We start from the raw sequence: 17589 nt of genomic DNA on the forward strand, positions 1-17589 counted from the left end.
TTACTGTATATCCTTGAATAGTTGGATCCAAAGCTACTAATATCAATACAGTCATCCAGCTTTCATTTGTTTTGAGCAAATCCACACATACGCAGGCAAATATAATGAGTCCATACATTGACTGAGCAGAACTCTTCTGCAGGTATGAGCAGGAGTGTCTACTAATGTAATACCAAGCCATCCTTCCTTCAACCTTGTAATGTAAAAACCAGGTTCAGGAAATGAGTGGTAAATGATAATAACATAGCATTCTCAAACCCACTTCATCTAATTTAGTGTCAAAGGGCGCAAAAGCCTAACCTGGTAACACTGGTTACAAGGCAAAAAACAAACCTGGATAGGTCACCAGTCCTTCATAGGTCCCACTCATGCCCATACCCACACTCACACTGAGCAATTTAGAATCGCCAATCAGCCTAATACATTTCACAAAATGTCTTGTTGAATTTTTAAAATAAGCCACTTGTGAGAAGCAAAAATTTAAAAAAATTTAGAGCTAGAATCAATGGTTAGAGGAATTTCAGCACAGAATGTTTATTTTTTTTCTTTTAAACATGTAAAACAGTTTTATTTCTGAAAGAGAATGTCATGGCACCAGGTAAGGTCACACCAGAGAGATGACTTTTGCTGGTCCAGACTGATTTTGCTTTGATCCATTTTCATGCAGTTCCTGTTTCCTTTATCTACAGGTAGCTATTCACTTTCCGTGAGAGACTGCGACCAGCAAACAGGGGACACTGTCAAGCATTACAAAATCCGAACTTTGGATAATGGAGGCTTCTACATATCTCCAAGAGTAACATTCCCTACCCTGCAGGACCTTGTTGCCCACTACAAGAGTGAGTACACTGCTTATCATAGCTAGTAAGAAAGGAATAGAAGTCATTCTGCTCCATGTACCTTTGAGATAAGCCTGGAGCTCCTCAGTTCATTGGTAGAAAAAGTTTTACTGGAAAATAAATTAAATACATTAAACCTTTTTTGTTTTATTTAAAAGAGCAAAATATACAATAACACATAATTCAGTCAAAAATATACTTAGAGCGCAACACAGCCATACAACTATTTGTTATCCATCAGTTTTGTCTGTACATGTTGTGTTGGCACTTGCCTGTTTAATTAAAATTCTGTCTTGCTGATATGGTCAAAATAAAAAATTGCTTCTTAATCAGTCGATCTTTATTTAATTACCTTTCATAGCAAATGCTATCAGAACTTGCTTTATAAAGCAAAGCAAGATAACCCAGACAGAAGGAAAATATTTCTGTTTTGCTGAGTACCTACCTACCCATGTTTAAGCTTGAAGTCAGTAAAATTCAAACAACTGAGTAAACCCTGTGTGGGAGTCATTTGGCAGCAGCAAATGGTAGACAGCACAGCAGAGTCAGCATTGCTACTGTGTGCACAGTGGACTGAGCTGGACTAAAAACACTGGTGGGCGTGATACAGGTAAATGTTTAGTTAGGGAAAAATTGAAGAAATCTGTAGTGTCATTTAGCTAGTATGACCATTCCCATCATTGTCCACTTTCCCCTTACCTCTAAATGATTAAATCTATGATTTTGGTATGAGATGTTTTGCAGCTTCAGGATGGAATGCTGTCTCCTTCTTTAGTGGTGGGTTACTGCTTCCTCACATACAAGTTCTTCCTAACAAATAGTTGCCCTGGGCACACGACTGTATAGCAGGGTTGGGTTTTGTTGATTATCCAGATTTTGTCCTTCACTTGTTAATTCACTCCACCCACTGCACCATTTTCTCTGCCACAACAGAGTGGGGATTGAGGAAACAGGGATGTTGGCCGCACAGCCAACACAGTGAACACAGTCAGTGGCTGTACTGATTCCCCAAGAATGTGTCACACTCACACTGCACTGAGGCACAATGTGTACTACTTGTACATGACAGAGTTTTGTTTTGCTTTAGTGTTACCCAACCTACACATGAATGCAGTATGTACCTACGGTTCAGTGTGAGGTCAGGATGGGTGACCCAGCACCACCCTTATAAAATTCTTATGGAAAGCATTGGTCTTTGTAACATCAATCACTGGTTCTCTGCTTCCTCCAACTCTTTATTCCCCATTCCAGTCCAGACTAAATTTGTATCCTAGTATCACCTAAATCTATTGATATCCAAACTATTTTTGGTCATCTTTGCTAGGGGTGGGCGGTATGACCAAAATTCTATATCACGGTATTTTTCTAAATTATCCCGGTTTCACGGTATTTGACGGTATTTTTTTCCCATGCATGAGTGGATGTTAAACACATTTTCCACTGCAATTACTGACTAAGAATAACCTATTCCACTGTCAACAGCATTGTACATTGTACAAAAAAAAACATTTTAATGTGCACACAAGTATTAATACAGGTTTGCATTGCCCCATAAAGTGATACTTTTCAAGGGGGTGGCACTAATGAAGAGAAGGAAATCACATTGCATGACAGATACAGTCAAAATATAGAACCTTTTTATTTAACAAATTTTGCAAAAACTTAAATTATAATTTTGACAACATATTTTCAACCATCCAAAGAGGTATTTAGACTTAGGAAAATATCCAGAAGTGCTTGTCAAAAGTTGTATTGCACTGAACATGTCTTAGAAAAGGAATAAATAAATATTTTTTGTAAAACAACTACACTTTCTGTTAATGTTAACAATCTCTTTCCACTGACACGTTAAAGTGACTTTTTAAACAACTTTACCATCATTAAACTGCATAATATTTAAACTAATAAATAATAACAATAAAATAAATAATTGTATTATTACTGATAGTTGCACTATTACTTCAAGGCTTCAAAAGCCCAGGTGCATTACACAGTATTCACCAAATTGAATTCTGTGTTCATCTCTCTGACCACCAGATCACAAACCCAACGTTTAAACAATATTTAAGTTAAACCTGTGCGATACCCATTCATACATCCAGTTTTTCGGAGCTTCGTCACACCTGCCATAAAGTTCTCTACACTGAACATACACCTGGGGACCCCTTTCTGCGAGGGAGCAGCACTACCGCCACACTACCGTGCATGGTTAATACCTGCTTTTAATGCATTTCATCATGGAAATGATATCAAGTATTTATCTTAGCATTCTAAATTTTCAGAGAGCAGGAGTATCATACAGTGAACGGATTCTGTATGGTGATCGCTGTCTCCTCTTAGTGCGGAGGAAGTCAGTTTAAGAAGCGTAGTGATTAACAACTGGGTCGGGGTTTGAGAAAATCTAGTAAATTAAATATTCATTTTACGATGAAGTTTAGTTTACGATGTTCTCCTTTAATGACAAAGTACGAGAATAAAGTCAACATGTCGTCACAATATTACACAGTACCCAGGTACATTACACTGTATTGAAAACAAATAAAACAAGTACAACTTGGCTTGCAGTATTATCCAGTAGTATAGAAACAGTAATTTACACATCTGACCTTTTAAAAATAAAGCATCTCCAGGTGACAGACGTGACTCCTTTTTTCGGCTCTCTGTCCGTTTTCACCATTTGCTACCGCCCACTATTTCATGGTGTAGCAGTGAAAAAGAGCCCTAGTGCAACAAATCTGTGTTTAGCGGTGTAGCAGTGAACAGTTTCCTGCTGCGCCACGTTCCGAACGTCGTTTAGGCAATTTAAACCGGTGTTGCGGTATAAGACAAATCCATATCATAAAAAAAATAAAGAACGGTTTTCGGTATGAACTGGTATACCACCCAGCACTAATCTTTGCTCTTTCATGCAGTCAATGTCTACCGTTTGTATTTATGTATTGCTCACTTTATTTTTCAATAAAGTTCTTTACAATGATGGGGCTTTCTTGTATATAAAACAGTATCACACACCACTATCTATGTGAGGTTTTGTCAGTCTTTACAGTAAAGTAAAGATAGTACAGTATTTCATAATAGATAAAGTGATAGACAGTAATATGCTGAAATGCACACAGCGTCCATTTCTAGTAAGAAATGTTCAGTTAAGATAATGTATGTGACCTTAAATGTGGCAAAAGCAAGCACATTTTGTTAACATTAAGGTTTTTCCTACAAATATATTGATCAGATAGCATCCTACTATATACTCTTTATACTTTTATAGTAAGTCTCATAATAAATGTATGGACTAGAAACCTGAACTTACAGTATTATTTGCAAAGTATAATTTTTATTTTCTTTTGGAGAAAATGGTTCAATCCAGAGTGTTTTTTCAATCTAGAAGGTAGGCGTACTTAGTTTTTAAGGAACTGTTTACTTCCATGTTTCTAGTTTTGTAATGAACATATTGTATTTCTTGATCCTTTTTATAGATGAGAAAAGAAAATATTCATATTACTCATTTTTTTATTAATGTTACTGCTCACAATCTATATAATGTCTGTGAATACTGATTGTCTACCACGTCATTTACAGAGCAAGGGGATGGCCTGTGTCAGTCACTGACCACACCATGTATCAACCCTAAGCCTCAAAAGCCATGGGAGAAGGATGCTTGGGAAATCCCAAGGGAGTCATTAAAACTGGAAAAGAGACTTGGTGCTGGACAGTTTGGAGAGGTGTGGATGGGTAGGTAAAATGTGATTTTTTTTGTATAAACATACTAATCTTTTAGGAGGATTACCTTTTAGACACTGTTTATTCTAAAATTATTGTCCTTCTCTTCTGTACATGGTGGAGTGGTGGCTCTGAGGCTATGGATCTGCACTGGCAATCGGAATGTTGCCAGTTCAAATTCCATAAACGCCACAAGTAACTGTACTCCATTGGGCCCTTGAGCAAGGCACTTAACCTGCAATTGCTTTGTCCTGGGTATGACATTAATCTGCATCCAGCCCTGCAAGCAAGTCCTCCAACTTACAGGGAAAACTTGGGGGTTGGTGGCAGAATTGGCACTCCAGACATGGTAAAAAAACCTCACACTGTTACACAGTGGTGCTGAGGTGTCACCTGCTGCACTCGGGTCCCAATCCAGTTGGTTTGTTGTGTGGTGGGTACAGCAGTGTGCTATCAGTGCATGCTCCCAACCTCCTCTCTCCTTCTTTACATCGAAATAGCGCAGGTCAAGTCCACAGCCAAATTAGCAGGCAATGCAATACTTGCAAAAGAGACTTTTCTGTTTCCATGTACCGAGGATTGTGGGTGTTCGAATAGGACAGTACAGAATGAAACGATGCCATTAAACAAGGAAAGAATCTGAGGTGAGGTTACAGCATTGCACAGTCACAGTCAATCTTAACAGCTATGCAATTTTCTCTAGGCATGCAAATGAAAAGGAAAAACTTTGTTGTTGATGGATGCATTTTTCTCCTAACTGATACAGTACAGTAAATATTCAGTATGTACCTGATGTGGCAGAACCGTAGAGGTATTATGAAGTACCACCAAATACAGAAATGTTTAAAATTGACCTTATGACCACTGTGGTGTGGAGGTAGAATTAAGATTCAGAAAAAACAGAATTAGTGTATATTGTTATCAGATAGGTACATTAAATAAGCATAGTGCATTGTAGGTTATAGTGTCAAAAAGAATTGATTATCGAGGAAAATACAAATAAACAGTGGGTAAACTTCACACCATTATATGTGTCTGTTAATCATATATACTGCATATGTGTATATAACAAGAATATTTAAAAAAAATACAAGTATTATTGTATACCAAATCTAAAACAAAATAGTGTACAGGAAAAAACATCAACTACATTGATTAACAAAATTAAATTAATGAGTGAAATAGAACATAAATACCAACAACCACAAATGTGCCATTTCACTGTTTATTAATGACCAATAAAATGCATAGTTCACTAAAAGAAGATCCAGGACTGCAGGAGGTCTTCTGTAATGTGCCAAGAACATCATAGTCAGGAATCCCTTATAAATATTCCCAAAGAATATGTGCTAATGGGTGATGTGTTCTGAGCCACAGCTCTTCATCAAGCTTAAAACTTTTTAAAAATGCATCTGTAGTAATACAAAAATTCAATAATTACAAAAGTAAAATATGTTCATACAACGTAAGAATTCTGTCAGTATCATCTTCATATCGTCATGGATTGAGGCTAAGGTGGAACAGTTTGCAAGGATACAAAAGTAAGTCTCTGAAAATATAACATGTATCATTACTCAGTAAAGTGGGAAGGCAGTAGCTTGCTCAACACAAAAACTGTATTTATATCAACCAATTATAACTGCTCCCGTTAGATGTGGGATCTGCAAATACTATAAAATAGAATGGATACAATTTCTTTTTAGTGAATTATGAACAGTAACGAAGCATTAGAATTGTTAAGAACATAGGTTAGGTAATAAACAAAAAGTTTAAACTTAATAATTTTCCATATGATATCCATCTTGGTATTCTTTACTTCATATATTACATATGAAAATGTAGAAGAGTAATTGGAATTAGAGGATTATTATTATTATTATGACTGTTCTGAGCACTGCAGCAGCTCCTAATGGCAGTTCAGCTCTTGTAGCTGATCAGTCCAATCTAATTCTTATTCAGAGTTCGTCTTCATTATTTGCATATTTAATGAAAAATAAATGCATTAGTCATCAAAATACCTGCCACTTACTAACTTCTGTGCTTGCATATAACACAAATCATTTGTCTCAAAGTAAATATGAGTATGACACCGGAGTAATTTGCTAGTGACAAAGAATAGCTGTTACTCTTATTGGAACCAAAACATCTGGGAATGAAAGAATGGGCTTTCACTTAAGTACTTAATGACTTAGTAACACCTAAACCTTCCACAGTGAATCACAACTTTTTCTGTTGGTCTCTTTCCTTTAGCCACATACAACAAGCACACAAAGGTGGCTGTAAAGACCATGAAACCTGGAAGCATGTCAGTTGAGGCTTTTCTGGCAGAGGCAAATCTCATGAAGTCCCTGCAGCATGACAAGCTTGTGAGACTCAATGCTGTTGTCACCAAGGAGGAGCCAATTTATATCATCACAGAATTCATGGAGAAAGGTGAGGAAAGCCATTCATTTTTCCAAGTAGTGATTCTGCTTTCACAAAGAGTAGCTGAATGGTTTAAAGAAGGATAAGTCAAATATTTTTTTATTGCATTTGGTGGGTACAATGTTTGAGTTACAGTAACAATTTTATTTTTCTTATGTCTGTCCTTGCATGAGTTTTCAAAACCTGCCTTCAGTTTTCACTCTTTAGCACTTTTTTTGGACAGACTTACTGTTTTACAGTTTATAAATTGATCATATAAACAGATTTCATGTTAAACTCCATAGATTTGATTGTATGTGAAAAATTGCAATACAAACTTGGATTTATGAGACTTGATATTGACGTGAAAAGGTTCCTTTAAGTATGCAAATTGAAAAGCATACAATTATTTCTTTGTGCACATGCACCAATTACGCACATGCACCAGTTAGCTATTGCTCATCATTCTGTTTTTCTCTCTAGCCAGAAGACATACTCATGATGGTATGTGATTTATAAAAAAGCAGTAACAAACAAATGAAAAACTTCATTAAGTTCAACAAATATCAAGCATGAACATCTTAAGTACTTAAAGAAAAAATGGGCAACAAAAATGATAATGTCAGTAGCACATTTATATAGGATTAGAGAAGGGGCAGAAAAATTATTGATAGCAATCAATAGAGTGACTATTAATTTTAATTAATTAACATAAAAATGCATTGTGATGATTTTGCTAAGAAGCGCAATGAAATAATTTCATTTTTAGTCTTAGTAATATAAAAACAACAATGATGTAGCAAGAGATGGGATCCTAGCCAACAAAACCCCAATTAACTGCCAAATGCAAAGAAAAATAAAGTTAAAAAAAAATAAACCAGAGGCCAATTGCCCCAATCACTAATAATAATAATAATTCTTTACATTTATATAGTGCTCTTCTCAGTACTCAAAGCACTTTTCATATTGAGTTTTGAGTCACTTGAACCACCACTGATATGTAGCATCCACCTTGATGGTGTCACAGCAGCTATTTTTGCACCAGTTCATACACTGCACATGAGCTATTAGGTGGTAAAGTGGTGAGATACTTAGCCAAATAGAGGCAGGGAATGATTAGGGTCCTAGAATGACTAGGCTGAGGTGGCAATTTAGCTAGGATATCGGGAAACACCCTACTCTTTAAAAAGGATGCCCAGGGATCTTTCATAACCACAGAGAGTCAGAACCTCAACTTTACATCTCATCCAAAGGATGGCACCATTTTTTTTTACAGTACAGTGTCCCTGTCACTGCCCTGGGGCTTTGGGATACACACGCAGACCACAGAGTAAGCACCCCCTCTTGGCCTTACCAACAACTCTTCCAGCAGCAACCCAAGCTTTCCTAAATGGTGTCCCATCCAAGTACTGGCCAGGCCTGAACATGCTTAGCTTAAGGTGGACGATCTGTTCCGAAGTGCATGTGGTATGGCTGCTGAGAGAGCGCCAGGATTCATCCTCTTGCAGAGAGTTCTACTACCTTCAGCAGCTGGTTCACACTGGACACTAACTTCTGCTGGTGGTGTTTTCTTTGTAGTGCAGGATATGGAAAGGCAGGGGTTTGGAGGTGGAATGGAAGTGACTCCACATTTCTTCACAGGTGTCCTTCTCTGCTATAGGGACAAAAATCATACTTATTCTTTTGTGTTCACTTAAACAAGATGGACTCATTACTTCAAATGTCACTTAATCATGTGACATTCACTTCACTGTGGTACCATTTATGATCTCTGCTTAAGGGTAGTGTGTTCATTGTATGTAGGCCCTATAGGTAGAAATCTTTGAAGAGTAACAAGGAAATCCTGCACCTGCCACACTAGAAAACTTCACCAACAGCACACTACAGAGAGTCCATGTTTACAGAAATGGATTCAACTTTTTTGCTAGTGAATAAGCATTTCTCAAGAGGCATTATTGGCCACCAGCAACAGCATCTCACCCTTGAGAGCGCTACTATACCCAATCACACTATTCCAGGGGAGGCGGTCGTCATCTCTGCGCATGGGTTTCTTGATCCAGAGACCTTTCACAGAGAATTTGCAAACAGACTGGGAGTATCTTATTATGTCAGTACCAGGCAGATTTGATATGTGTTTTCATATAAAGAAGTTTAAAAGCTGTGTGTTGTGATAGATGGCTGGCCAGATATTCCGTCCCACGCCTCCAGGCCGCCAGCAGCATGGAAGTTCCCCGAATTCCAGCAGGGCCTTATGGACCTTGTAGTTTTTATAAACAGCCCTGCTGGATACCATGGGGACCACCAGGACCCGCTGTAGGGAGGCTTGCAGAGTGCTACGTGCCCTATAACCCAGAAGTGCGTCCTGATCACATGACCGGAAGGACCGATGTGCTTCCGGGATGAAGAAAAGGACTTTTTACCTGACCCGGAAGTGATAGCGAATCATGGACTGTAGGGTTGGAACCACTTCTGGGTCAGGGGATATAAAAGGACTGTGGGAAAGCCCAGACACTGAGCTGAGCTGGGAGGAAGGGTGGCTAAGTGTCTGGGAGAGGAGGATTGAGTATTGAGTATCGTGTATTGATTATTGAGTGTTGTATGAGTAGTGTGGAGTGGAGGGTGCTTAGTGCACCTATTTAGAATAAAAATAAGAAAAGTTATACTTTTACTTGGTGTTTGGCGTGGTACCTGAGGGTTCAAGGGAGCAATAGCGCCCCCTACTGCTACAGTGTATATTTTATAAATTAGCAATGGGGTTTGGTATCAATTTGTGTTATGTAATTGCTCTGCCTCTGAATTATCTAATTAAGGAAACAAATCATGGCAGGCATTTTGTGTCAGTCAGAACCAAGTATCTTGCAAAAAGCATTAGTAATGTGAAGTTTATGCAAATAGCACTCATTTAGGCGTTTTCCTTTAGGAAAGATGGACATTCTTCTCTTGTCCATTTCATCTGTTCAGGTTTTGTGTAGAAGCATCTTGGGCTTTTATACGTTTTAAAGATCATTATAGCATGCCAATAAACTGACTAGTGTCTCACAAAATTAGATGACATTGCAAAAGAGTGTCTTAGAAACAAGTGGTAATTGGAGCTTTATTGTGAAAAAATCAGTTTCCTTATTGTATTATTTTAAACAAATTGAATGTTCAGTGAGAAGCTTATTAAAACACTGTTTACTGATCCTTCAATACATCCCCACTATCTAATGTTTACTCATGTTTTTCATACTCTGTAACTTCAGTAAGGATACCTGAGAACAGCAAGATGGCAATGATAAATGTGCTTCCTCTTGTCAAACCTCACACTTCCATTTATCACCTCTTGTTATTGTTTACTAGATGTACATATTTGTGTGATAGAACAACGTGACAAGTATTTGCAGAAGCATTACCATTCATGTCTTCCTGCCTGATCTAGAGATACTGAGTTAATCTCCCTAATTAGTAGTGCGCTAAAGGGTTGGTCTGAGAGTTACCTCATAGAAAGTCTATTTTAATATCAAAAATATCATTATAGCTGGGATTGTTATCAATAACGACTGTCTCTTTTACTCCAAATTTTTTCAGCCTTAAATATTGAGTTCTAGTTTTTTACATCCAAGGCTTTAAGATGCATAACTATCAATTGCTTTAATATTTTGAGCACTGCCAAAAGACATTGTTGGGGGTACATGTATGTAGATCATGTGAAGCATTTGCTTCATAATGTACAGATGCAGCATTCCTAGTGTTATTCAATCCAATTGATGGCTAATTTCATAATTTGATAAACATAGCATACTATAAACTAGTCTGCCCTTTAACACTGCAACTAACTCCCACAGGTCCTTTAACAAGTAAAAACTGTTTAAGGCAGAATTACACATTTTTGACAATGACCTTTAACAAGTAAAAACTGTTTAAGTCAGAATTATACATTTTTGACAATGACAAATTTATGTATAGACAAAACCATTGTACTTCACCATTTTGTAATTGCAGTATTGTGTATAGTTACATGAAAAAGGATAAGACTCTTAAGTTTGGCCCCAGAGGCAGCCAGCAAGATTCTGTTACCTAAGTGATCCCCACTCAGGTCACTTCTCTCAATATCTTCATATATTGTGGTACCTAAATGGTCAACTGTGATCTATAAAGTGTTCTTCTTTCTGTAAATTAATTTTGTAGATAGCAAGGAAAAACATTTGGGATCCCACCTAAGAATTCCTTATTTATTCAAGATTGTAATAAATAATGGAAATAGAACAAAACATGTTTAATATTGATAGCACACTGCTGTTGCACATTGATCAGTAGACACAGAAGTAAGTCATTAAACTATTGTGTTTGAAATACTGGAGCCTTTTTGATGGCTTGCTAGAGGGTGGAGTCAGTGTATAACTACTGTTTTTCTTCCAAATTGGAAATGGAGGGACGCTCTCTAGCTACAGCTTTTGCCTTAACCTGTCAGTCAGTCCCATTAGAGGCATTAGTACATGTTTGATAAATGATTTAATGTGACACTGAGTTGGGCTAATAGTTACAGTATTTGTCAATTCATTAAGTTTACGAACCTGATTAATCCAGTGTTAAGGAATCTAGGTAGCCAGAGAAGATTTCACCACCATTGGGTACAAGGCAGGCGGCAATTATGGGTTGGGCATCACTACTAGATATACTGAGCCCCAAGCCACAGACACAATGTCACCCAACACACCTCCAGGTTTCCAATCAAGCACAGGTCAAAATGATCAGAAGAATATAACAATCAATTTCTACTCTTGCTACTTCCTTCAAAAAAGTGCCCTCTGGTGGCACCCAGGAACCCCAACAGGGCTGCATTTTCAGACTCTAATTCCCATATAATGCAAAGAATAGACTGTTTCCAACAACAATGTTTGCCCTTTCCATCCATTATTCTTCTGTCCCAGTATCCCAGTTGGGATGAAGATTGTAAGGTGTTCCGGCTGGGTTACGTCTTTACTCCCACTGTTTTTCCATTATGGCCTCCTGGCTAGGCAAGAAGTCATCCTACATCCCAGCCAAGATGTCTATCCTTGCTCCATGGCATTTATATATATATGTGTATATATATGCTCTTTGCCCCTTGCTCACTTCGCTACACCAACCACCCCGCAACCTGCACTATGCGCCATCCACGTCACACCTCTGCCGCTCACATTGTGAAGAGGGGGGTGAACGCACCCCAAATAGACATGGTCGCTCCTCTGAAACCCCCTCTTAAACGGTGATACAATGGGAAACAAATGCAATTTTTTTTACCACCTCTTTGCTCAATCAGCTGCTGGCTTGCTGCTGCTGCCGTGCCGTGTGATCTGCATCTCGCACAGCGCTTTAAACATTTAAAAGCCTGTACAGCAGCTGTCCTTTTGTCTCACTGCCTTGTCTCTCTTCTCCCCCAGACATTCTCTGCTCCTGTTGGGGGTCCCGCTCCCGAGGCGCGCCCCTATGAAGAGAAAGATTTTCCGTTCTTTTAACTGAGAGTCGGAACAGGCCCCTCTGACTACACACAGAGCTCGATTCACTCCTGAAAGAGACTTATGTTTGTTTGAAGTGTTTGAATAACATTTCTTTCTGTAAAATCTCCTGTGTATCTGTGCAACTCTGTGACCCAAGCGTGACAACGTATGTGGGTTTCACTTTCACCAAACAACAAATCTTTTAATTCTTGCGGATACGCCTCTTCATTGGAAAGAAACACTACTTTTCCCTTATGGCAACACAAATTAGACGATCTACAAGTCTCTGACTTAAACTTTAAAAATGAACAATATATTTGATCTCTTTTCGCTGTTCTGTTATTTCACTGAGTAATAATTTCTGTTTGTTTGCGATAATGCGATCTTTACCATCATTTTTTTGAGACTTTTGAATTTTCATACTTCCATTATCTCTAACCTACCTGCTCTGCATGTGTATCGCGCCAACGTTTTTGAATTCTTTACGACGTTCTACTTTGTCATCTACTCTTTGTCTTTTATTTCCGGCCCTGGGCATGGTTAAATCTCTTGGCACAAAGTCTTGTCTCGTGGGACATGAAAGTGTCTCTCTGAGAAAGATCACGTATCATCGCAGGATAAAAAGTGTCATCGCCCAAGATTTTTTTATTATAATATATATATATATATATATATATATATATATATATATATATATACTGTATATACAAGGTCTGACAATTAAGTTTGCAAACTTGACACCGTGCGCTTACGTTGACAGCACTGTACAAACAGCTCGGTAAGGTTTCATCACCTTGGTATATCAGTGTCATAGTATAGTAAGTATAATAGGTATACTACAAACACATTGTCAAAGGCCAAAAAAGAAGTGTGATTTTAGCATCTTTTTGAAATGTTCATAAATCCTAGTCTGACGTGTCTCTGTTGGTAAAATAATTTTCAGTTTTTCATTGCATGGAATCAAAAAGGCCATATCACCTGTCCTTTTATGCTTTTCATTCAGAACAATGAACAAATCAGTCTTTAAAGATCAGAGATTATGTTTTATGATGTGCAGTATCTAAAATATATGATGGTGCACAACTGTTCAAAACCTTATTTGCAATTTAGAGTATTTTATTAACAATTATAAAAGACACAAGCAGCCAATGACACTAATGCCAGTAACGTGTTCAGGTTTTCTCTGTGAGTTTAAGATTCTTCCAGTGGCATTTTCAAAGAGCTTTAAAAATAATTACATATATGTATGCATAACAATTTAAAACATAAAACCCTTTGATATACTAATTATTGATTATATTTGCAGCACACTACAGTAGAGCATAACAATCGTGACTGCAGCTGTAGACTAATTATAGTAATAATGTTCAAAGTATTTATTTCCAACACATGATTAGAAGAGAAAAAAGCAAGAAGAAGGACAGGGGCAAAACATTATATTTATTATAGGGCATCTTATTACCTGAAAGTAACAAATTAATTAATAATTTTTTTACACCAAACAGAGACACAGAGGATCCCTTTGATAGAATTAAAAATTTTAATTATAGGATGCAAACGTTACGGGCATCGCTATCAGATTTCTTCCACATGTGACTAACAACGCTAATTACATTCTGTTTTTTCTTAAAAAGACTATAGTCATTTATGAAATTGAAAGTGATATTTTAAATAATAGCCAATGTGAACTTAGAAAAAACAAAGAAAGGTCTAGCTGCCACTTTTAAGGAGCTGCTGAACAGCAAATCGAATTACATGTTTATGTGACATGGTTTACACTGTAAGAAATGCTTATTTGATAGTCGTCATTATTCATTAATCAGATTAACATTGCCACAACACTAATGTCAACTGTAATGTAAGGATGTTTTCATGGAAATAAAGAGTGAGATTCATCTTCAAACTGGGTATGTTGAGAAAAACACAATGATCTGGCATATTACAAAACATCTGAGACATGTAACGCAAAGACGTGATCACTCCACAAAGGGGCTCAACTGAGCGCAGCTCTGGAAGTCTGCAGCTAGGCTTATTTAGAAAAAGCATATCACACTCTTGGCATTTGTAAATTCCTTTGATACCAACTTAGATAGCTTAATCCAAAAAGGAAATTTTTTAGCCTACTCACATGCAAACACACACACACACACACACACTCAAAAACACAAGCCAGGCCAATTTAGAGTTGCCCATTACAGGAAGGAAGCAGCATCCAAAGAAAAATTCACACAAGCATGGAGAGAACTCGCAAACTCCACACAGACAATGACGGCATGCTGAGTCAAACCCAAGAGGTAAGAAACGGAATTTGATTTGAACATGATTAAAGGAGCCAAAAAAGAAGAAAATACATTATATTAAAAATAATTCTAAGCCTAGAGTGGTCCTTGCACCAATTTGTTAATGTAAGTTATATTAACTATTAGATAATTTAGCATTTATCAATCTTGATAAAGTAAGTCAAGATTTAATTTAGCAGGTGAAAACTAAAAGAGGAAAGATTTGAAATACCATCTGCCATCCCACTTCCTCACTTTATTTGTTAAATGAAGTCAGTGCTTAGCAGTATATTGCAAAAGGCAGAAACCAAACTTTGATGAAATGCCAGGGAATACGTACATGTCCACAATCTCACTGACATGTGCCTAACCAATAAAGTGTTTCCATTTAACCTACAAGCATGTTTGAGATGTGTACTGCTTTGGTCCCCAGTATCAAATACTCAGACAGTAAGTCCTAAACATATCCACATTTAGAAATAAATTTGATTTTTACAATTCTTAGTAGGTTTGAAAAATTGCTGTGCACGATATGAATAAAAATACTGTATAGGTATGTAAAAATTAAAAGCAAATATTTTATAAATTTTAACAGTTAAATTTTAAATCTCACTGAGCTGTACATTTTTACCAAGGGGTCAAGGAAAATGAAGACTTGTTCAAGTCAATGAAGGCGCATACATTGTTCAGAAAACATAGACCTAAAGAGATACATGGTCATCACTGATCTTTTAAGATCATTAATAACAATGGATTTGGAAAGTAGGATGAGAACTTTTTTACATGACCCTTGAACTTTTTATTAATTACCATTACATCTACCACTATCCATCTCCCATGATTTTAGCTGTTGCCCTGCAATGGTATTACCCATAGATGTTTCCTGCCTTGCCTCCTCTATTTTTACTCCACAAAACTGGATTAAGGAGGTTCAGAAACTGGATGGATGCAATGAATGAATAGACATTTTAACTTTGTAACTGGCTTAAAGTGCAAAGATAATAAAATGCGCATAGAAACTATTGTGACTACCTGGAGCTTTCTGTTAAAGTCCAGACTGACAGAATTTGTGTACTGAGATGCAGAAAGTTTAAAGATACAGTGGACCCTTGACTTACGGACTCAATTCGTTCGCCAGGGCTGGTTGTAACTCAAGTTGGTTGTAAGTCAAGACTATTTTTCCCATAAGAAATAATGCCCTTAATGTGTTCCAAACCTCCCACAGCAACACTTACTTAACTTTTTTTTAATAAAAAAGGGTTGTATAATGTGCATAATTTACCAAAAACACCAATACTTTTTCTAATGTACTAACCAAAAAGTTATAAAAAGTGCCTAGCCTACCAGAAACAACAATTTCATACTGTACTCACCATTTAAGTTTACATCTTTGGCTTGCAAGAATGAAGGAGGAGGAGAATGAAATGGAAGGTGGTTATTGTGTGGAAGGAGTTTCCTTATACAAACCTTTTCTTTGTAAAATTGTCGAGATGGTGGATTTCGACATGCTGTACATATTAGCGAGATCCGTCACACGAACGCCACTCTCATATTTCCACACAATTTCCTTCTTCGTTTCAATTGTGATCGCTTTCTTTACCTTCGTTACCTTCTCTTCCTTCCTTAACAATTATCGAAATAAATTATATAAATCACTGCACTAACCGAAATTACGTCCACAAACACATGTATCTGGGCTCCGACTGACGCTTACAAACGCTCTCGGCGTTTGTTTACAATCGCACGAGCGGATACACGTGACCACATTCGGGTCGTAACGCAAGATGTTGGTCGTAATTCAAAACAAAAATTTTGGTCATAAACCAAGTTGTTCGCATGTCAGACCGGTCGTATATCAAGGGTCAACTGTATAACAAAGAGATAGTCAGATGTAGCTGAACTTGAAATGCTGTAGGTAATAAATCATTCAAATCTAAAAGAAGATTCTCAATTCAGTGTCACTAACAAAATTAGTCATAATCTGAAGTGTTCTCAAAACTAAGTTGCCTCATTAAATTGTATATTAATGTAAGTGGCAATCTTACACAACATGGCTACTTTCATTAATACCAAGGATGACTTGGCACATGCATTACAAGCCTAACAACATCAGAGCGACCAGACACATAAAATGACCTGAATATTTGGTAAACATGTAAGCAAACAAATAAAACTAGAGTGTTATTTTTGTAAACCAGAAAGGAACCACTTTGCAGAAAAAGGTTTCCTAAATATAAACAAGTCATTTTTCAAGGTCTAAGTTAGTCTGATGAATAGTGAATACTCTAATGCTAAAGAAAAACAGGGGTAGTTGAAATGAATGATTTGTGGTGTAAAGAAACCTAAATATACCACAAATGCGCCTTTGAGCCCTTTGACACATTCTGAAAACTACTTTTATCTTTTTTCAACAGGAAGTTTGCTAGATTTTTTGAAAAGTGATGAAGGAAATCGACAGAAATTGCCAAAGCTGATTGATTTCTCAGCTCAGGTAAGGAAAAGATCAACTTGTATATTACATACAGTATCTTAACATGTTTGTATCAACCACTCAAGGAGAAGGTGACTCATGAAACATTGCTTATGGCACAATCAACACTTGGAAAACAAATCTAGTGGAGCATAAGCAATGAGAAAACACAAAACAATGGTCTTATTCATTCAGCAAGCAGAACTAATAAGTAATGTGTTGCCATTTATGACATGTAGACAGAGAGCTCCAGGCTTTTATTTTCAACAAAAGCACATATCTGAGCTTACGTTTTGATTAACTCAACCAACAATGAAATACAAGCAATTGTATTTTGTTCCAGTTTGAAAATGTAAATATTAAGTATAATAAAGAGCTGTTAGCAGAAAATAGAAAGTAATATTTTCTGAAGAAGAAGGGGG

General features: G+C 37.0%; 1 protein-coding gene across 4 annotated transcripts in view; it reads left to right on the forward strand.

The window, feature by feature from the left end:
* The window catches only part of hck (HCK proto-oncogene, Src family tyrosine kinase), a 140103-nt gene that overhangs the window by 89168 nt on the left and 33346 nt on the right, over positions 1-17589 (forward strand). For all 4 annotated transcript variants that reach the window (XM_028811575.2, XM_028811578.2, XM_028811574.2 and 1 more), the window contains exons 7-10: positions 690-839; positions 4416-4568; positions 6807-6989; positions 17112-17188. In XM_028811575.2, the coding sequence (XP_028667408.1) occupies positions 690-839; positions 4416-4568; positions 6807-6989; positions 17112-17188 (563 nt within the window). The remainder of the gene's footprint in view (positions 1-689; positions 840-4415; positions 4569-6806; positions 6990-17111; positions 17189-17589) is intronic.

The sequence above is a fragment of the Erpetoichthys calabaricus genome, chromosome 10 (genome assembly GCF_900747795.2).
Source record: "Erpetoichthys calabaricus chromosome 10, fErpCal1.3, whole genome shotgun sequence".
NCBI lineage: Eukaryota > Metazoa > Chordata > Cladistia > Polypteriformes > Polypteridae > Erpetoichthys > Erpetoichthys calabaricus.